General features: G+C 27.4%; 1 protein-coding gene across 4 annotated transcripts in view; it reads left to right on the forward strand.

Moving 5' to 3' along the window:
* Positions 1-24,411, forward strand: part of LOC129961847 (agrin-like) — a 467,273-nt gene that overhangs the window by 379,824 nt on the left and 63,038 nt on the right. For all 4 annotated transcript variants that reach the window (XM_056075436.1, XM_056075434.1, XM_056075438.1 and 1 more), the window contains exon 4: positions 12,944-13,180. In XM_056075436.1, the coding sequence (XP_055931411.1) occupies positions 12,944-13,180 (237 nt within the window). The remainder of the gene's footprint in view (positions 1-12,943; positions 13,181-24,411) is intronic.

Genomic DNA, 24,411 nt, shown 5'->3' on the forward strand with positions numbered 1-24,411 from the left:
ATTTCTATGCGAGCACAGTTGATAGCTCGAAGAATGTTATGATGGCATTTTGAATCTCGCCAAGTATTGCCCAACAACCGGCTGTTAGATTAGATTTTATAGTATTGTGCTGAATGGCTATTTCGTAATAATTTTTCATAGTCATAGAAAGACTTTATGATCATACTTAGATTGCAGATTCGCATTTTCTTTGCCAACATCTTCATCAATAATGAATTACGAATTTGGCCCAGAAGTGTATTTAACAATTTTATGGATGAATTATTCGTTATTTTTGTTATTAAAATGGCTCGTGTATCCATTTCTTCTAGTGAGATATCTCATCATTAACACAGTTATCAAATATTTAGTCAAAAGGACAAACTTTCACGCCAAAAACTTTTAATAGAGTGACATCAACATTTCAGTTTCCAATAAAATTGGGTTGAAACATTATCATTTTCATGGAAAGTAATTTTAATACATGAAATTTTAATAATGCATAGTGATTAACAAATTCGGAACATAAATGTGTTAAATTTTATTTTAGGAAATTTCATGTATGGATTACTTTTAGGGGACAAAATGAATTTTCATCCCGCTTTCCTATCCAAGTGACACTTCAAGCCGCCAGGCTTCTTTTAATACAAAAAAAAAATGCTCTGTCTTTTTAATCAAGATTTTTCCAGATATAAAATATATACGCAAGCTGCAGCACATTATACGCCACACCAGAGGCTGAAATGTCTATCGCCTTCATTGAAAAATCGTCTGTCCTCCCTTTCCTGCTGTCGCCTGTTCGATAAGGACAGCAGTTTGAGCCTTGACTCATGATGAGGTCGCCTCCGTGATCGCCAGCCCTCTACCCCCGACCATTATGCGCTTCGGGAACAGGAAGGGATTGTGCTGAATTGGCGATTAAGAAACGCGCCTCCCCCAAAGTGCCGCATCAGCGGCAGCTCGAAAAATTGAGGAGTAAGAGAAAACAAGGTAAAAACCGGAAGAAAAGGAGGGGGACGGAATGAAAAACAGAAACTTCAGAAGATGAAGGTTTATTTGGCAGACAGACAATACTAAATTGAGGTAGATTTATGATTCTGCAATTTAATTGTTGAAAGTTGGAACCAGAAGAAGAATTTTGTTCTGAAAATTTAAGTTTGAGAATGAGAAATATTTTTAGCAAAAAATGATTTGGTAGCAAAATTTAAATTAAAAAAAAATCTTAATAGTAAAGCAAAGTGTATCCTGATGCTTCTTAGAGAAAGACAGAATCTGTGCTCACGTGATTGATAAATATAACTTTGTTTTTATTTCTGAATTTAAAGTTTGGAATATTGATAGCAAAAACTAATGTTATTTTTTCGCATCAAAAATTACAAATTTTTTTCATATTATTTTTACAATTTGTAGTTTTAATCCATTTAGTTAGTAAAAGGTAAATTTTTTACTAGGAATTATAAATAGATACGTAATGATATTTTAAAATAATGTGAAAGCTAAAGCAAAATATCCCCATAAGGTAAGAAAAAGATTATGATAAAAAAATTAATATGATAAAAATTATAAATTTATTGTTAATAATATGTTTCTTATCATATTTATAGGCTAAAAACATTAATATATTAAGGAAAAAGGAAAACAGGTAGTTTTTATATTTTCTCTAGAATATAAAAGAATATCCAAAAACCACCAGTATAGGTTAATAAAAACTTTAAAAGGTATTCAATTAGTTTGTCACTTTTGACCTGGTTAAGATCGTCTTCTTATCTTGCTAAGATTACCTCAAATGTTATTTCCGTCATCTGATGACATTTTAAAAAATAATTTCACATTAATAGCTTCTTAATAGGTTTATACAGTATTTTCAAAATCGGTTGTCATTTGAATAAATTTTTAAAAATCTACTTACTTAAGAATTGTCAGCTCATTTCTGTTCATCATCAATTTCCATAATTTAATGGGCATTGTTTTTTTTTTTTTTTGCAAAAAATTTCTATATATTATTTATTACAAAATCCTTCCTTTTGTAATGGTATTTAGAAAAAATACTTCTAATAATCGCCTTTCATTACTTTTTTTTATTTATTTGAAAATCATATTCCTTCAAATCTTAAAATAATTCTTCATCTTATGTCTATTTTTAACTTAAAATTCAAATATTATTGAGATCTATTTGAAAATCATGTAAACATTCTCCTAGACCTTTGAATATTAAAAGTATGCATCCCATTATTATATATTTTAAAAAGCATATGTATAAATATTGATTGAATATATAACATTAAAAAAACAAAAAAAATTAAAAAAATTAAAATAATTATAAAATCTGAGTTTGTAATACACTATTTAAGTAAATAATTTTTTCCATTACTTAATCTCCCCAATAAATATGCAATCTTAGGAAAAGGTAATTTATCTTACCAAATTCAGATTTCATTGATATTTTTCTCTTTAAAATATTCCTCATCTGGAAAAATACTCTTGTTCCATCCCCATTTCAGTTTTTTAAACATTCTGGTGGCCCTCTGATCTTAAACTCTTCAATACCTTGTCATTCATTTCATCTCATCGCCCTACATTGCCCAATAGGGTGGAACTAAAATAACCTTAATTTTTAGATTTTAGTTTGGTAATAGTGCGGAAAACTTACCTTTTAGGTTCAAAAACAATTTTTAAAAATTTAGTTGCAATATTACATTATCTTGAGGTGCCTCAAAACGATTCAAATTTGTAAAAAAAATTGAAAAAAGGGAAATTTATAAATAAGGGTCTTTAAAATTTTTTCATTGATTTTAGTTTGGTAATAGTGGAGAAAATTTAGCTTTTAGATTCAAAAAGAATTTTTTAAAAATTCTGGTTGCAATACAACAATATATCGAAGTACCGCAAACAGCTAAAAGTTTGAAAAAATTGAAAAATTATAAACTTTGATAAAATATTTTTATGATTTTTTTTATTTTTATAATGTTACAAAAGATGAGTTTAAATACATATAAATGTATTATAATTAGAAAAAATTATTACTTAGAAAGTATAATAATAAAAATTAATTTTTATGTCAAATTTTGTGTATCTTACTTCTGTATTCTTAGATAGCGCAATCAGCAAGTTTGTTGGTGTAGTGGTTTCCGATGTTGAAGTGAATTTATACTATTAATCAAGAATAAAATTCATCTGAAAGCAATTTTAAAGGTTTAATTCCAGTATTAGTTAGACAGACTTCGTGTATTTTAATTTTCACTTATTTTGTATAATTATTGATTAATTAAATAAATAGGACAATGATAAATAATATAGAATTACAAATTTCATTGAATTTTTTTCTCTGGAATTATTACTAACTATTACTCTCTATTTATTACTAATTTTGGATTATTAAACACGAGTATGTCTATAAAAATCTATTCCTTTTTAATGCTATATTAGTATGAAACAATGTATTAATAAACACATGAACGATATCTCCATGTTAAGGGATCGGTTGGATTTTCTCAAAGTTATCATTGAAAAAAGTTCAAAAATATTCTACAAACATTGTGGTTGACTAACTTCACTGGCATCTTCTGTCTGTTTTCACAATTCTCTAGTGAAAACGCCCACCAAACACATTGTTAGCCTGGTCACAATATTTAGAACAAAAATTCAAATGATACCGCAAGAATACAATTTTAAAGACATAGTGCAGATAGTTTCTTGTATTTGAGCAACATGTACAACAATTATTAAGAAATTCTTTGACACACGTGAAATGCATTCTAAACTTTGATTCATCTTGTTGGAACACAATATCAAAATTTGTATCCTTCAAGACCACACGGATCCTTAGATTAATGAAAATTCTATTTAGCTTCGCTGGTTGCAGGGAATTTACTATTTCAGTACTATGAGGCGTGATTTACTCTGACTTTCACAAAATTTTTCATTAAGCCAGATTCTATGCACAAATGTGGTAGAAGGGTTGTTTTTACCTCCACTAAAATTAATATTTGTACATTCTTCGCTCCCATCTCGGTTGTCTTTCTAATTGACAATTGTTGCTTTGTGTAATGGCTCTCATACAGGCAGAGATTATATTTCTATGTCTTAATTGGAGGCCTATGATAAATGCCATTTTCCAATCACAAATAATATACTTGTATTATAAGAAAACTCAACAAATGTTTCAAATATTCCTAGCACATAGGCAATTGCAGTTTTATAAAGTTTTGAACTATGATCAAATGTACCATTTTGCCTCAGAATTGGAAACCTAAAACGTGCCCAGCTATAAGATAGGAGCTTCTTTCTTCGAAAAATTTAAATCTTAAAACCATTGTTTCTTAGAAAAAAAAGGCATAGTTTGACCACATATGGTTTTAAGAACAGTATTGTTAAAACGCAGCAATATTTCGAATATTTTACGAAATTATATATTTTTTACATTTTATTTTTAACAGTTGGATAAAATTCTAATTTTAGGAATTATAAGATAGATTTTTTATTCAAATTATGTTATTATTGTAAAAGCTATACCAGATGCAATCTTTAATCATAATTTATTGAAAAGTTAAGCTGTTTATGCTTTGATATTTTATGCATTTTTGATATTTTGTAGTTTATATTTTCGAATTTTTTTTTTGGGGGGGGGAATAGATCGGAAACTTGCAGCTGGTCCTTTCCGACCTGATAAGAATATTCATCTTGGGCATCAGTGCAATCATCAGTAAATTGAACTCGATAGCTACAAAACGTAAAGAGCTAAACAGATAATTTTTTGCATCAAAAATATCGAATCTTATCAAATTTTGTATCTAATATGTGAAAACTGCCCATGAAGACTGACTATTTATCTGTCTGGGCTTTCGCATGCATATAAATATGTAAATGCAATGTCTCAAATCAATAAATTTCTGTATGTTATCATATGACACCAACTGCAGTCCTGTATTAAATTTTGGAATTAATTGGTCAGAAAAATGGTGTCAAAAATACATATTGACACGATAGATTCAGTAAAAATGATGAATTCACGCAATGCTAGATTGTTGCCAATTGCAAGGCAATAGTGGCTTTATCTAAGGTCCATAATTTTATATGGGTTAAAGAGGTACTGTAAGACCATTATTGTAGAGATTACAGATCCATACAAAAGTTCTATAATCTTTTGTTGCCAGTTGCAAAGCATTGGGGCCTTTATCTAAGGTCCAAATTTTTATATAGTGAAAGAGGTACTCTGAACCATTGCTGGAGAGTATGTGAGAAAATTTCGAAAAGAGCACTCACGTTGCTTTTTCTTTTAGATTCTTCCAAAAATGGATTAGATTATGCAGCATTAACAATCATTTGCATGATTATTTTGTTGCCTCCAAATCTGAAAAACTGAAAATCACATTGTTTAATGACATTGCTATTTACTTTTTGCCTCGCAACCATATAGATACTGAATTCTAATTTTGATCAATTTCCATCTGAAAAAAAGGTAATATAATTTCTTCCACATAATATAACAGAAATTTTTATCCAAATTAAGAATATATAAGACATCACAGTTCTAATTTTAAGTAAAATGCAACATCACTACAATTGCTTCTGCCTCACACACTATACCGCTTATAATTGTCAGCCGTGGGGCTTTTGGTTTAAAACTGAAGTTGGATACAGTCCCGATACCTAGAATCACATAGACTAATTGTTGCCAAATTTTTCTCTTGATAGTATCTGTACAATTCTTAAAAAATAAATGTGTTTTAAAATATTTTAATAAATATTTTTTCAGATATCCTATGTATATATAATACATACTTCATGTCTTTTCTATAGCTTAGACATAAATTTCGATATATTTCTTTTTATAAAAATTCTTGCAAAATTCATAAATTATGATAATTATATCATATGAATTTTCATGTTAGCATTGCTCATTTTTTATATATATTTTAAAGAAACTGAGAGAACTGATTAGCTTTGTAACTGACATTTGACATTTTTTATTTTTTAAAAAATTGTTCAGTACTCAAAAATTAATAAGAAATTATTATTGCGCAGTGTTATTTTGCGAAAATTTGTGTTGCGCAGTGTTATTATTTACATATTATCAAAACATGAAATGATGGAATTTTATATCGTGAATTTACATGTTAGCATTGATCATTTTTTATATATATTTTAAAGAAACTGAGAGAACTGATTAGCTTTGTAACTGACATTTGACATTTTTTATTTTTTAAAAAATTGTTCAGTACTCAAAAATTAATAAGAAATTATTATTGCGCTGTGTTATTTTGCGAAAATTTGTGTTGCGCAGTGTTATTATTTACATATTATCAAAACATGAAATGATGGAATTTTTTTTTAAAATTTCCTTGATAAATGAGGAAAAAAAAATCTTTATTTAAAAGTTTGAAAACACAAATTCATATAACCAAATTGGGGATCACATAATAATTCAAATGTATCCTATAATAATTCAAATCTGATGTTTACCTATTCTTATAAATTTGGCACTAGCAAGCATTCATCATTCAAATAATCTAATCAATTTAATATCTTTGTACGTATAAAAAAAGTAATTTGATAAAGCATAGCCATTGATTTAATTTTTCGAAAACTTGCAGTTTGACATGTTAAAAATACAAGAAAAAACATTGATTGAAATCTTAATTATCACAGTTTTTCTTTTAGTAAAATCTCTAAATATCTTTATGAAGTGCTTTTAGAAACATTTTTAAATAATATGGGAAACATGGAAAGATCGGAATAATGACTGTTGAACGAAAAAAAAAACAATCAAAAACAATATACATCTAAGAAAATATGCGGGGAAAGTGGGTTAGGGAACGAATTCCAATAATAACATAGCGGATTTATCGACAGAAACATTGTTTCTTTCTTCTGTGCTTTTTTACGATTTTTCACGCCAAAGTGAATCTTTATTTTATCGTAAGAATGTATTAAGAGAGGCATCGCTGTGCATTATCTTGACACAGCTCACGTGTATGAATATTACCACAAATGGCTTGTCTCGCGTAGGGTAATTTATGGTACTTTCTGGATGAGGAAAAAGAAAACTTTCTGCCAATATGAAAGGGAAAGAAGCAGGGAAGAATTTTCCCGTGAAAAGAACAAGCATAAAAAAAATAATAAAAGAAAAAAAGAAGAAGCAAAGCAATTTTCCCGCGCTACACATCTTTTTGAATGACGGTGAAAAGTGGTAATCATACGATTCAGTCTAATCTAGAGCATCCCTCCGAAGGAACGATGTGGGGTGGGAAGGGTGAGAGAAGAGACAGATAGAAAGAAAGAAGAATAAATAAAGCAAAAGAACGATAGCATAGAAAGTGAAGAAAGAAAAAAACAGAAAGAAAAGAGTTAAAGTTCTCTTCCGGATATCTGGATGGAACGAAGAGAATAAGAGTTTGAAGGTGGCGGGACTCATCATGGTGTGTAGGAACGTCTCAAGTGACGTAGCCATTGATTCCTGGAAACGTTCATCCTGGCGATTTTCACCCATTCGATTTTTTTTTTTTTTATTCTTCTCTTTTTTCTTTACTAAAGCTTCTTTTTACAGCAATTTTCTCACTCTCACTTTTTGTACTTTGTCTACTGCAAAGTCCCTTTCCTTTCCATTGTCCTCTGACTTCAGAAGTTGGTCACTTTTAAGTTTAGCACTCTCTTTTTTTCACTCTCAATGCACCTTCTTGCATTCTAGTGCCTCGACAATAAGTGACTAAGGCAGATATTAGATATTTCTTTCCAGTTCCTAAATTTAGTCACTGTGAATTGTTAATATTAAATATAAAAGCCAGTAAAGAGTAATAGTGTTTAAAAAACAAATCCTTAATTTTCGGCATTATCATCCATTTTATTTCATTCAAACAATTAACATCATTTCATTGAATGATGCGAAGTGCCTTGGCATTAAGAGACTAAGGCAGATATTAGATATTTTCTCCGGTTCCCAAATTTAGGCACTATGATTTGTTAATTATAAATATGAAATATAACAGAAAATAAAATAGTATTAAAAAAAAACTTAATTTTCGTCATTATCAGAACAGTATTTTGTGCCAATAGGTTTCTGATTAATTACAAATTATGCTTGGTTTCATTGTCTTCATAAATTTTAAATTGAATTTTCAAGATTACTTCTCGTAATTTGATATATTTTTTGGGGTGTGAAGATAATTATTTTCTGAGTAATAATATTTACCTACTCTTCTTAAATATCCTGCGATGAAAATTATTTTTAAACCTACAGTACTTTAAATTAAGATTTTATTATATTTCAAAATTATGTTATAATTCTAACTCTTTTAAAATAATTTAAATTTATTGTATTCAGAAAACACACACAACGAATAAACTTATATATTAATTGCTAACTATTAACAAAGGTAAGGTTAGCTATTACCCCTTTTAATTTTGATTGAATTATCTATGTTTTACGCTTTCTTATCACAGTTGACGCAATTCTTATTTCGCATGCGCCTTTGACATAAAAGCAAATACTTTGGTTCCTAAACCATGGCTGGTTAAATATTAATGTATTTCTTAGTTTTCAAAATTTGTCGACAGATTTGAAAATTATGTTAATTTCCAAAATATTGAATTATAAATGAAAACTTTTACATTTAAAATAACTAATTTTAATAAAATGCAATACAATGTTTAAAATATTTGAGCGAAAAAATAGATTTTTTATAAACGATTTAATAAACTCCAGATGATTTCCAGAATAATAAAACTAATAAATTTATTCTTTTTTAACTTAAAGAAAAGGTTAAATTGTTATTTATTCATTTACGATATAATAGAAAGATATGATGCCCAAGGCAAAACGCCAACCTCTCTCGCCTTAAAATAAACTTCCTGTTTCTTTACAGGGAATACTTTTTCACTTTTCAAAATTCTTTGAAGTATTTCAGTCGATCGATATGTCTCGAAAGAGAAATCAAGTGTTATAATTATTATTTTCGAAAATATAATTCCTTATCTAAACCAATGGGTATGAAATTCGAATTATTACATAACAACGGATTTTTTGTAAATATTTTTCATTGAAAGCAAATAAAAGTTTCAAAATATTGTTATAGATAATCAACCTATTAATTTTCTCTTCATTTTCGATAATGTCTTAGAATGCTATTCACTTTAAAATAGTTACTATTTTTTAATTACATATTTTTTTTCTAATTTATAGGATTATAAATAATTGCAATACTTGATTCATCCATTATCTTTTATAAGTCATCATTTCATTGAAAAAAATTGTTTTTATACGCAAAATTACTGCTCTGTATTTTATAAAAACTAAATTTACACTTAGTGCTGTGGAATTATTTTTCTTCAAGCAAATAAATTAGTTATTGGCACAGAATTACATTTTTCATCTGAACATAAAAACTGTTTTTGTTTTTTTATTCTTTTAAAAAATTTCCACCATTTTTCGTTATATGTTATTTTAAAAGGGGAACATTTTCTTTTAAACCATTTCTAATAATTAAAAGACTTACATTGCTAAAAATATACATACTAGTGGTAGAATCATTTTATTGCATTAGTTTTTAATTTTGAAGAGGAAATATGGACTGTAAAGGACAAAAATGTTTTCCTTAACAATAACCACCGTAATTATTAATAGTAATATTAATTTAGAATTATAAAAATGAGTATTTAATATTCTTATCAAAAGATTGAGCTTTTATTAATTAAATTATTTGTGTTTAATTTCCACTCGACTTCTGTAATTTATATTAGAATAACTCTTTCAGTACTCATTTCGTTTATAATCCATTTAAAATTGATTAAAAAAGTAAAATTCATTTAAATCTTTAAAAAATACTAAGTTCATTCAGTTATAATTTTACGTTTTTAATCATGATTCAAAGTGATAAAGTAAAAATATGTATTGATTAATGAAATTCATTTGCAGTACAAAGTTTTTGTATAAGATTTCTTATCTTGTTTTTTTTTAATCTGTAAAAAAAAAGAAAAGATAAATCATCTTTGAAAATTAAACATAAAATATTTTTTAACGTATTTGAAATTTAAATTTAAATAAAACGTACTGTGACTGTACTGATGACTGAGTGACGTACTGATCAATGCATTTATAAAAATATGCAAAAGTACTTCCATCATTTCACCTAAGACATCATTAACTTCTTGTGATCTATTCATCACAAGAATAGAACTGTATTATTAGAAGAGAACTGTATTAGAATAATTTTAGAATTATTATAGAACTGTATTAGTATTATTAGAACAGAACTGTAACTATTCTGAACTGTTTAAAGATACAGCTTTCTTTATGCATAAAGGTTTCAATTTTTTGTTCCATTTATAATATATATTACAGTTTTGCAGGTTTTTATTTAACTTTACTTATTTCTTATTTGCAAAGATAGTTTTTCTCACTCCTTAAAACACTACAGTTCTGATACTTTTTATGCAGTTGTGAGTTACTGAAGAAAATAAAATATTTCTATCTTTTCATAGTATATTTATCAATTAAGTAATCGGTTTAAATTAAAATTTAACTCATATACGGTACGTAATCAGTTAACGATTCAAATAAATTGTTTTAAGATTCTATAAAATTCATAAATATTAATTATTAAAATATATTAATAAATTGAACAATTTTAAAAAATATTAGAAACTCGCTATTTTTAGCATATAAAAAAATCCAAAAATAACAATTTTTTATCAAGAGTCATCATTAAAAAATTTAATTGATAATTCATAGTCATTGCTTAAATATTAAAATGAAATGCAATTAAAATTCCAATTTCCGTAGAATATTTGTATTAGTGCTTGGCACTTTTACAATTTTATTTTAACGTCCATGTTTTTGAAAAATTAAATTTATTTCGATAGCTAAAAAAGCTTATTTTTTATTTTTATTACAAGGAAAGCTATGTCAACGATATAATAAATTTTAACTAAAGTCTGCATATCAGAAATTCTTTGCATCATGTTTTATTTCCTGCTCATCAGGATCCATATCCTTCAGTTTTTTACTGCCATCGTGCAATGATATTTTTGGACATATGGGTAGCAACAAGACGCTCTAAATAAAAATACGAAGATTATTTGCAAAGTTTCGTTTGCACTCAAAAATCAGCATGTGAAATCCATCGTTTCTGTTATTTAGATCCGAATTTCAAGAGCTGAAGCTTTTTACGTATTGGCGATACGAACATCCATTTTTATCAGCTACGCATCATTGTATAATCTTCCTATCCGTCATAAAAATTGCTTTTGTTCAGTAAAGTGTGCAGAAATAGTGCACGAGAGCATAATAAATAGTTCAAATGCTGCAGAGTAGCGCCAACGTGCGATGAAAAGAAGAAAGGAATGGTGCACTTGAATTACACCTATATTTCCATCTTCCACTTTTTTTTCCCTTCCCATTCTCCCCGTAGGCAGAATTTTCATACCACTCTGAAGAAATGTATTTTATACGTTTCGTTGAGTCCATTTTGAAGCACTATATCTCAAAAATGCGATTCGAATGCATTACGGAAGAAAAAACAACACGAATTTGAAATTTTTCAAAAGTAAAATCGGATTTGGATAGAAAATCTTTTCGATGTAACACGTTTCCTATTCCATTGGAAATATCTGGCGTTTCAATCGACATAAAATACTACAATAAAAACTACACAGTGTTAGAACAACCGATATAAGATTCACAGCACCTGCGGCCATATTTGAATAGGTTGTGCAAACTGCATATTGTATATGTGCAATAGTGAATATATAATATGCTTTTTTGATATCTTCATAACTACTTTTATTTAAAATTCATTTAACTTGCTATCCTAAAAAGAAAGTTCAAAAGGATTTTGAAGAATTTGATGTGTTTTTTTAAAAGTAAATTATTTTTTTAAAAAATTTTTCGAATATGTGATGAAGGCAAGCAAATAAAAGAAATAAAAACAGAAATATATTTATTATTATATGGAAAACATAATTTTTTTAAATTTTTATTATTTCTTACTTTTAGTTTTTAATTTCTAACTAAGCATTATAAATATTATGGATTATTATTTTCAATTCTTTCTCAAACTGACTACCAGATGGTGTGAGTCATATTGAATCCAAATTTATTTCAGGTAATCATTTAATTCATAACTAGCCTCTGAAAATATTGAATATATATATATATATATATATATATATATATATATATATATATATATATATATATATATATATATATATATATTGCCATTCTGACATTAAAACGTACAAAGTTTCAACCCTAGAAAAGTAAGTAGGTCGATTATAAAATACCATCCTTATAAACAAGAAGCAATTCAAGTTAAAAACAAAAGTGGAGAATATTATCGATTATTTTTTTTCACAAATCACCAAAAGATTTTAAATAAAAACACAACTAATATTATATATTTAATTAGTTCTAACATAGAAATTGAAAAAATCAATCATCAGTTATATTATTATCAAAAATACTCTTTGAGTCAACGAAAGTGTATAAATTATTGAATTCATTTGCTATTTTGTTTTCGAAAATGGAATTTCTTACTAATCTCTACTTTTTCAGCTATTATTTCTCATTTACTGTTGATGAAAGTTGTTACAATTTATTTTCAATACAAACTGCAGTGAATTAAATGTATATAAATGCATGGGTTCATCAAATTTCTTTTCTGACGTAATGGAATCCATGTCCTGATTTTGAAAATATGTAATTGTATCAATACAATTATTTTATAAATTTCAAAATGTTTCAACCTATTATAATGTTTGCATCTACATTTGCTTGTAAATATTAGAAATTCTTTTCGAAATAAGTCTTGTAAAAGTTTTCATGAATTCTGTACTCTTTTAAGTTGTTTCATTTCAGATTACAACTTTAAAAAAATCTTGATATTATATACTTACAAGATGGTACTAATATACTTAGACGTTGTACTTTTAGCCTAATGCATTGTGTTTTTTGTTTTGTTCTTTTTAGATGTTAAAGACCCTTGCGAACATAATCAGTGCAGATTCGGTGCTCAGTGCAGACCCACTCTAGATGGAGTTTCTTTTGAATGCGTTTGTCCAGAAAAATGTTCAGCCTATGGAAACAGTCGAAGTTCTCGACCTGTTTGTGGCACAGATGGAAAAGATTATCCAAATATGTGCGAATTGAAGAAAACTGCATGTCGAGAAATGCGCATCTTAGAAGTGAGATTTACTGGGAGATGTGGTAAGCATTTTAATATCTTCTTATAAAGTGTTAAGCAAGCCTCGTTTAACATAATCCGTCTCTCTAAATCTTTCGAAAACAGCAAATATTTTCCTCAACGAAATTAATATTGAATGCCACAATAGTAGTATAATGTCGAGTGCTTTTCTAAACTCCGTTTGACTTCCCTAGACTCCGTTTTTTAGCATTACGTTGTATCATTTTTTTAATCAAAGCCAAAGGATGATTTTAAATATACCGCAGAAAGATAGACATGCCTATAAACAGAAGATAAACGCATTTTTTAAAGAAAATTCTTCATGTCCAATATTGAATGTGTAAATAAACTATGTTTTGACTCTACTTAAAATTCATCTTTAATTTTGGAGTAGAAATAATTTCTAAGAAAGATTTTTAAAATGAATTTTCAGTGTGATATCTAGATGTTAAAAGCCATAATAGCAACTTTGTCTCAATTGACATGCAAAAGTATTTGCTCAGTTATTTCCTATATTGATACTAATAAGTTTCTTAATTTAAAGAAAATTAGTTTTCAAAAATTAGGCTAGCTGAAAATATCTATGTATGTCTTTTTGCATCACAATTAAAAATCAGATATGATTGGTGTTGAAATATTTTTTTTAAATGCTAAAATGAATTTATATTCGAAAAATTGGAAATTTAATATTTAAGAAATAATTGAATCTAAAAATTAAAAAACATAAGAATGTTGCGATTTTTTTAAATAACTGCCAATAAAGCGTAATAAGGAATTAAAATTTTGAAAATAAAAGAAAATGCTTATAAAAACACGTTGTGAGTAATCAGTCTGGAAAAATATGTAATTATATTTATATGGTTATTTATGTAAATATCAATTTCTTCATTTGAAATTCTGAGTGGGATTTATCTAATACGAAATAAATTATTTGAAATGATTATTGCATAAAATTGTAGTTATATTGGAAATGAATGTTAAATTTAGAATTGTATTAATCTTACCTCTTAAAGTAGCTTAACAGTGTGAAGCAATTTCATATTATTATGCTCTCCTCACTCCTTTATTTTCAGCGAAAAAATGAGAATGATATGATTATTCTCATTTTTGAGTAATAATGATGAGAAAATGAGAATGATCTCGAAATTTCAAATGAGATAGGAAGCATTAATCTTGGATACAAATTGAAAAAGTATTGTACATTTTAAAAGGATTGAACTGAATTAGCAGTAGCATGGTAATCCAAAGTTTCATGACAATAAGCAACGTCATAATACGTGCATTTCGTATCGTGGAGTTGTGTAGAGCGTAGTGTAAATTTGATTCAGTTAGTGTTATTTTGGAAGAAATGTTAAAAACTCACTTAAATACTGAATGTGATAGTAGAAATTTAATCTACATTTACAATTTCAGAAATTTGATGGTATTTTTCCCTTATATGCCATATTCATTATTTTTTCTTTTTATATTAAACGTGTCTTAAGATCGATTTTTTTTTATTGTTAAAAGCAGTAACTCCAATCAAATTCTTCAAGTTTTAAATCAGAATTAAGGAAAGCGAACAAAAATAATAAGATGAAGAATTTCAAAATTTAACGAAATTTAATCTACATTTACAATTTCAGAAATTTTGAAGGTATTTTTCCCTTATATGCCATATTCATTATTTTTTCTTTTTATATTAAACGTGTCTTAAGATCGATTTTTTTTTATTGTTAAAAGCAGTAACTCCAATCTAATTCTGCAAGTTTTAAATCAGAATAAAGGAAAGCGAACAAAAATAATAAGATGAAGAATTTCAAAATTTAACAAAAAAAAATCCTATTTGAAAAGAATGAATATTTAATTTGACCGGATTATTATGAGTGTGTCAGATTCTAATTTATAGGTTTTATTCAATAATTCTCCAGTTTTAAATTATGAAGAAACAACTTGACACAGTCTTCAATTACTAAGAAACTTTTAGAAATATGTCTGTATTGTTTGATTTAAACTTAAAATCCTTAAACAAACAGGAACTCTCTGATTGCACACTTCTTTTATTTCCTGGGAGTTTCTTCTGATTTTTTTTTGATGGGGGAGGAGGATTTTAAGAAATATTTTCATTCGTTTTCAATATTCAATGTTTAAATTATATTCAAATAGCTTCATTTTTTCATCACTTTAAAATAAGCAATTTGAAAGTAGTCAAAACAAGTTTTCCGATTTTGTTAGCTTTTTTACAGTTTGGTATAACAAATTTGTTCTTCAGTTTAGAATCTGCTGATATATCAAGTGTTCGTCCCTTCCCTTCCGCGCATCCGGTTTATGTTAGTTATGATATGATTTTTTTTTTATCATGGTTCATTACTGAATAAGAACTTAGCTATAATATCTTTATTAAGTTGAAAAACTGTTAAAAGATAGTAAAATGTCTCACCATAATTTTGGACTCATGACTTAAATCTAAATAATTTGGAATATGTAGCTGCAAAAGCTGGTATCCCCTATTTTGGACTAAAACTCTTTATTATTATTATCGTTATATTAGTTTCCCATGCATGAATACATTTTATAATGGCAAATATTCTGAAAAGATTTATGTTATTATTTATTTCAAACATTTGGTTTAATAAAATCTAATCATTTACTGCCTTTAAACCTTCATTTTGTGTGGTCCAATTACTGCTCTTGCCGAATAAAATCTAAAAACAATACATTACGTTTGAGTGAAATGAATTTTTTATCATTTCTGCAAAGTTCACTCCCCTCCCCCTAATTTCCTTTGATGGCGAAGTAGCAATCAAATTTTTGTTCCACTAATTCATGGATCTAATGACATGCGCCTCAACTCTTGTGAAATCAATACAACCTTTTGTTTTTTTCTGTTCGAGATAATCAATCACTGACGCCCTTAACTACGTACCCTGTACCCCTCAATGATAGTCATAGATCGAGGTCCTAGGTCTTTGCCGTGATCAATCTTATTACTCGAAATATGCCATCAGCATGGCGGGTAAAAAATAATCACGGGTTGCCTCTTTGACAAATAGGTCGTTTCGCTTAAGAGTCAACATGAAGCTAACTGAATTTCTTTGTCGTCTAGGCCATACATCTCCTTTCTGGCTTAACTTGAAGATGTATTGGAATTGTCAACTAGTTTATGGAACGTCGGTTAGCAGCGAAAATCACTCATTTTCTTACTGTGTCCTCTTCTTACCTATAAAATATGATTTTCTTGTTTGTTTGTCAGAAAATTTGTTTTGTAAATTAGGAAGTGATATCTAGATGATTTATAACTCAATTTCACGCTGTTTTGGATTAAGAAACAAGATGCATTTACTTGTGATATTCAGTCACTTGTAAATATTTGTTCTGAAAGTCAAGACAATATGATAAATACTTTTTTTACGAACTCATTATTCTCATTTTTATTTGATGAGAACAGAATAAAAATTTAACACTTATGAAATCGTTGATGCAAACAAAAATTCGTCAGAGATAAATTGCTGTGCGATTCATCATATTTCTCGCATAAAAAGTGAATTAGGAAAATTTTCACGTGATTCTAGATAACTAATATATATATATATATATATATATATATATATATATATATATATATATATATATATATATTATTATCATTCGTTAAAATTCCGCTTCAATCATTCCTCGAAAATATTTATCTTTCCAAATAAAACTAAATGTGTGTGTGTGTGTGTGTGTGTGTGTGTGTGTGTGTGTGTGTGTGTGTGTGTGTGTGTGTTGGCACACAACAGGCCAAACCATTCGACCTACAGCTACCAATTTGGCACGTGTATACTTTTCAGGCCGGGAATGTGCACTTCGGAGCTATTTTTTTAAATTTTTAATTAATTAAAAATTAAGCGAAATTTTGGAGTTTTTCCGCTACAACTTCCGAAAATATAACAACACATTTTGATTTTTACATCAAATTGAAGTTCAAAAAATAATCTTTTCAATGATATTAATGTTTAAACGAACAAATTAAATTTCTATTATTAATAAATTTTCAAAAATAATTTAATTATATTTTTCAACAATTTATTTCGCGCAAAATAAAGATAAAATTTAAGCTGCACAATTCATTTAATGTATTGTGAATATTAATTACTATATTGTATCATTACAGTACATCAATATTTTGTGTATACTATATTACTAATTCAATTAAACAACTTTATTTAAGGACAATGTGGACAATTTATTATGTACAAGATATCTCCTCTAATTAGATTTTAACAGTTAATTTGTAAACCTTTAGTGACAGACATACATTTGTTAAAAAATGGTCTAAATGAAATAAATAATTATATTTTATATAATTTGAGTCAATAAATGCTGATTAATTAACGAATTTTAAATTTTTACATATATCATGTGCCCTGTGAGTCATATATATTAAAATATTCTTAAGACGCTAATATTTTAAATAAAAAGAGTTGCACTCCAATTTACTAAATCAATCCCTAAAGTTGATCGACTTATGAAAATTCAATATCACTATTTTATATAAACGGATGATTATAGATTACTTCATCAACCGTTTCAAAGGAGCCAATCATCTCCCAAAGTTTCATAAGAGTAATTGGCCTATATTATGAAAATGTTGATTATTCTAATATTGTAATATTCAAAACTTAATTAATCTGTCAGATTTAAATGCAGAAAATAGAAACGTATATTTATTTATTTAAAATTTGGAGAATCAATAATATTTTGCAGAGTATAATTCCTTAAGACAAAAGGACTTTTTAAAATTTAAACTTCATAATTTTTAAAAATATATTTATAAACCAAAAAAAATATTATTGACACTGTTTATATCCTTTTAAAAATAAAAATAAAAACTGAATTTTTCACTGAATCCGTGAAATTTTTCCTGAATAATTATTTGAGATTATAAATCATGTAATTTATTCTGTAGTGCACAAAAGACTTCAATGCCGCACGACTCTGCTTTCAGTTCTCGTATTTTTTTTAAGACATGCTGGGATTCACTAAAATACGTCTTTATATTAATTATAGTTTCATTATTTCCACTTCAATTTAAAATTGAATTTTACGGGCATTATAGAAAATTAGAGAGAGTCGTATAATACAACGAGGCCTTATAATTTTCTTATACTATTATGAGGCTTAAGGTCTACATAATAGTATAAGTAAATAATATAATTATCAAAATTTGAGGCTTAAAAATATTTTGATGAATAACTTATTATGAGAACAAGCAACATAAAATATTAATTGAACATTTTAGCGAACGTTAATACTGGCGGACCGACTTCTCACCAAAGGCAGCTAGTATTAAATAAAATGTAATTAAAAATGTCACCTGGAATGTATATATATCCTACATTTAATTTCCGATATATTACTATAGTCACAAAATAATTTTTAAATATTTGACATTTTTTTTTTATTTTCAAGTACTTAGTCCCTGTTTTGAAATGATTTTAAATATTTTAATCTATGATATTTTTGGTGTAAAAATATGAATTTATTATTATTTATTTAATAAAAATATCGATAATCTCTTTATAATTATCAAACACCAACTCTTCTAAACTGCATTTGATTGAATCACAATAGTGTGGATTATCTTGTGTTTGTAGGCCTAATGAAACTGTGGTTCAGATTTGTGGTCTTTACCTCAACTAATTTCCGTTTCATTTCTATTTGGGAAATTACCTCAACAAACCAAGTAATACTAAGAACCCAAAAATACAAGTTTTGTTCTTTTTGGCTGTAGCACAAAACATAAAGTTAATGATTACTTCTACCCTTCAAAAAATAACAAAAATTACAAATTTATCTCACCTTCTAATATAGGAAGAGCTTAAAAAAATATTTGTATATTCATTGATTATGATCTTCTAATTTGCATTTTCATTTTTTTAGCGTAATTTAATGTATTCTTTCAAATTCCATGCGTTATCTTTCCCCAAGATTAAATTGAATTAAGTTTGAATTTCATTTAAAATGAACTTGACATTCCCGTGCGCAAGTAAGGACATGTATAAATAAAACTTCTTGCATTCAAAATATTTCATTCTTCACTAATTATTTTTATGAACACTGCTGTAAATCCGTATTCCAATTCAATGTATTATTATGTTTAACCCGTTTCACTAATAGTTTTTTCCAATTCAATGTATTATTATGTTTAACCCGTTTCACTAATAGTTTTTATGAACACTGCTGTAAATCTATATTCCAATTCAATTTATTATGTTTAACCCGTAACTGGAGACATGAATTTCCACACTCGTACAGAGACATGGAGTAAAAAGGACAACCATTTTTTTGGCTGTTTGTTTTTTGTCTTTAAGTAAGCAGCATTGGGATTTATTGTGGAAACATAATGTACTCTGAAAATCATGTAGTTGCCAAAAATATTAAAAATATTAATATTAAAATTGTTAAATATAATATTAAATATTAGATAGATGCTAAAATAAAACCCTAAACAATCTTTTAATGAGTATTTACTTCGAAACTACACAAATGCTAATAACTGTCAGAATTTAACAAACAAAAATGAAAAATGCTATATTTTAAAATTTTATTTTAAAAATATTTATTGATTCTTTTTGCATTTTTCAAACTATAAACAGTTAAAGATACATGGATTCAATGATTCCATAAATAACAACAAAAACTTTGAAACAGAATAACTTGGTTATACGCGCGTGTTCATACTTAGACTTTTGCCAACATACTGGTAAAAGAACAACTTCAAGGGTACTGCAGAGGTTATTGTATTCAAGGACAAATACCACCTCATAATCATAGTTGATGAACATTGTGGAATCATTTTAACTCCCGTTTCCAGTTACTGGTAAATTAAAACATATTGCTTAACCGTTAATAGTATATATTCTGTTGAATGGAAAATGAATTTCACCTTAGGCATCATCTTCATAAAAACAAATGGAAAGTATATTCACTATTAAACGACAAGAAATAAAGCAGCACCAGACAAAGATTTCCATAGCCAATTTCAAAAATTCCAACGAAGAAAGAGTTGCACCCTTCGCAGAGTTCTTCAAATAGTGTCTTCCTTTCATGTGCCGCAGGAATCGAAAATAAGAGAACGATCAGGGGAGTGAGTGGAACACGGTCAGATTCTTCCGATGAAGAACCAGATGATATAGATGGTTCTTCAATAGCCCCCTTCAAGACACCTGACAGTATTGATTTATAACCTTAATCGCGATGTCAGCCCTGGAACATAGGGCCGTGGTCATTTCCAGCGGCTCTCTCTCCGACTATCGGGGAAGTTTATCAAAAGGACAATCACTCTTCCGAAACCTCATCCTAGTCCACTTTTATTTTTGGCCTATTTTTATTCCTTTTCTCTCTCACACTCATCGTCTTCTGATGTAGAAAGTGTTGCGAATAGGATAAAAATGATACTTAGCATGGCTACTGTGCGATTGATCACCTAGTTAAAATTCGAAATTTTCTATTTCTTTAAAGTTTTTTTACTTATATTATTAAACATTAATATTAGCTTTTTTTTATGTATATGTTGATGTTAATTCTTTATTATTATTATTGAAAACTTTCTGATATCCAATAAAAGCTTATACCGACTTTTCCTTTCATGAATCTGCCATTCTTTTGAAGTAGTTTAATTACGAGTAACTTCATTTTTTACAGGGATATTTTTGAAGGTGAATTGCTACTCTCCCGATTCAGATCGAGCCTTTACCTTCCATAGAATGATTCTTCAAAACTAATTTCTTTTTAAATCTCTGCAAACTATGAGGACTTTCTGACTTGGATTTGAACTCCTGCATTAACTTCGCTTTGCATATTCACTCCACGCGGCTTTTTCTTTCTTGTTTTTCTCTTTTTCTTTATACTATCATAGAGCTGTAGTTTTATTATTATTTTCATTATCTGATTTTTTTTATGTATATGTATACTCTTAAATGTTTCCATCATTTTTTATTCATTTTCTTCTTTAATTAATTATTTTATTTTAAATTTTTCTTGCATGATTTTTTATTAATTTTGACATTAGCTTTTATCTTCTAATCGTTTAACCATTTTTGTCTTCTTTTTCTTTTGTTTTTAACAAATTCCTGAGCATTTCCTATTTAATTCTCTTGATAGCGAATTAATTATTAATCGGGGAAGTTAAATCCTGAGCCAAATTGTAATTTACTTTAATAGTTTAAGTAGCACTAAACGCCCTGTACATTCAAAAATCGAAGATCAAATTTGCGTAATTCCGTAAATTATTTTTTTTATTTTTTTTCCTTCATTATCCACTTTTATTTCTTTCTTTTTGCTTTTAATACTATTTCGTTTTGTAAGCAGCATTTATACTCCCATTATCGTTTGCCGTTTTCTATTTTTGTTTAGTAATTGTTTTTGTTATGTGCTATTATGTAATTTCGTGTCTTCAGAGGTCTTACTGCCAACCTGTTTCGGTCCAGCTTAATTATGAACACACAGGAGCAGTCTATACTAATTGTTTCTTTAATCTCTTATATTAAAAAATTAAATTTCAGCGATGGAAAGCAAGCGACGACCAAGCGAGGACATTATCATCAGGAGCTGTGATTTGTCTTCCACTTCATATGCATGACATTTCCTAAATGATTTTTAAAGTTATAGTTGCAGGGGACATAGAGTGGTGTTATGTTATAAGTTATATATTGCGTTGTTGGAAATGAATGTAAATATTATTTTTATGAAAAATTAACAATGTGCTTTCTGGAGGAGATGGCGATCTAAAAATCTTCAGAAGATTTCTATTAACTTTTTCTTCGAATCTTCTTGAAGTTTGGTTTCGAAGATTGTTTTTCGTGGGATTTTAGAATTAAAGTAGTTTAAATATAAAACGAATCTTGATGGCCAATTAATTAACGCGAGAATTTCCTAAATACTCTATCAAAATTCCGAGAATGACTGCTTTAGGGTTCCCATAATTTAATATTCCATTTGAATTATGTATATTAAACATAATTTAATTATAGGAGAGGTAAAAAAAGGACTAGCATTTGGTTCCGGATAATTTAATATTCCATTTAAATTATGTGTATTTAATATAATTTAATCATAGTAGATGTGAAAAAGGATTCATATTTTTCATCAATTGTTTTCTTTAGTATTCCTTTAGGAGCATTGTTTGACTTCTTGTAATTTTCTCTTTGAAATAATATCCTACGTCCTTAGATGATAATTGTCAATTCAAAGTAGCAATACTTTTGCTCTAATTATTAAAGAAATTAGCTCCATGATAAATTTCGTTACATTAAATTTCCCATTACCATAACATCCAAATATGTTTATCAAAGAATTATATGATCAATTATAAATATTTTTTTTGTAATCGAGTTTTATAGCTTTTTATTTTAGTGATGTAGTCATAATTAAAAGGGTGTTTAAGGAAGTTATTTATCTGTCCATTAACTACCAAGTGCCTTATGTCATTCATTGAAAAATATGTGTAAAATGCTTAAGTGACAGCCTGAGATCAGTGTATCCTTGTTTAAATATAGGTTTTTATCAGTAATAATAATCTTGCTTCTTGTAGTCATAATTGAAAGACTGTTTAAGGAACTTCTTTATCTTTCCATGAAGTGCCTTCATTAAAAATTTGTATAAAATGCCTAAGTGACAGCCTGAGATCAGTGTATCCTTGTTTAAATATAGGTTTTTATCAGTAATAATAATCTAGCTTTATGTAGTCATAATTGAAAGAGTGTTTAAGGAAGTTCTTTATCTTTCCATTAACTACTAAGTGCCTTATGTCACGACAGCTTGCATTGTACCCTTGTTTAAATATAGGTTTTATCAGTAATAATAATCTTACTTCTTGCAAATGTCATTACAATAAAAATATTTTCCATTATTATCAGTGGTTTTACTTTAATTTTTAGAATTTAGGCATTCTGCGGTACTAAGCTATGCACACAATGAAGGCCTTCTTTGATTAACTGGTAAATTCAGTGTCATGTTTCAACTCATTTTTAATTATTCAACATGTTATTGATTTATTTTATTAGTAACTTCATAAAAATATGCATAATCCTCTTTTATGGGGAAATAAATTTAGGGAAAAATAAAATAATAGAGTTGTAGAAAATTATTCGCAGTTATTGATTCGCGATTTTCTTAATTAAAACTATAAATATTTAAGTATTTTGAAAGATTACAAAGAACTAATGAATTTCAAATAGGTATAGTTTTAAAAATTATTAATTTACAGTACCGCTCAAAAGAAATGCAATTTAGCCTATAAATTAAAAATTAATATTCAGATATAGCTTTAAGAAATATTTACAAATATTTTAATTCATTTAATAATTTTTTTAATAATTCAAAGTAAGCATATAAAGTCGTTGTAATATTTTATGATTCAAGAATTTACATTTTTTAACAAATTTATACATATGCAAACTAGACTAAAATCACTTTTTTAATTAACTTCCCTGGGGCAGCCTTGGGGTAACTGCTTAGTCAGAAATCTGCATTAGTATTTCTAAACAGCATCTTCTAAATAGAATCAGCGTTCCCCTGTGAATATGAAGAGTGGAAATTTTTCTCTTTTTTGACGTTTTTCATGAAGGGACAGTGTTGTAACCAGATAGTGAACTATAATGTCCAACAGGATTTATTCTTTAAATTTTTCTGTAGATATAGTACAATAAAAAATCAGGATATGCCTTTACATGCATAATCATTGTTGGTTATATTTGTTTACCACTAATTATTTGGTTTCAAATTTTTATGCAAAGGGAAATACCTACAATCGTCACTGCGTTTTCCTATGGATTCTCTTTCCAAAAGGCCAATTTTCTCAATGCATTTTTTCCAAGTGGTTACAAAATCGAGCCGAATCTGTAATACATCGATTGAGAGAAACGTAACAATGAAAAATTAGCTTATTCATTCGTTTCTTAAAATAAAACCAATTTTTTTTCTCAAACAGAAATCTATATTGCTTAAATTCCTAAAAAACGATAAATAGATAAATTCAGTACTGCTACTTCCTAAATGCATTTCAAATAAAAAATTCATTATCATGATGATTGTAAAATAAGTAAGATTGATTTATAAAATAAAAATAATTCATATAAGGAAAAAGCAATTATGCATTTTTATTAAGTTTTTAATATTAAAAACTGTCTTCAGTAATATCAAATGCTATGCATAAAGATGGTTTCAAATTTATTAATTGGATAGTCAGTTTTTTATTAATTGAAAGATATTTTATTATTGAATAAGTGCA

Source organism: Argiope bruennichi, chromosome 2 (assembly GCF_947563725.1).
Source record: "Argiope bruennichi chromosome 2, qqArgBrue1.1, whole genome shotgun sequence".
Classification (NCBI taxonomy): Eukaryota; Metazoa; Arthropoda; class Arachnida; order Araneae; family Araneidae; genus Argiope; species Argiope bruennichi.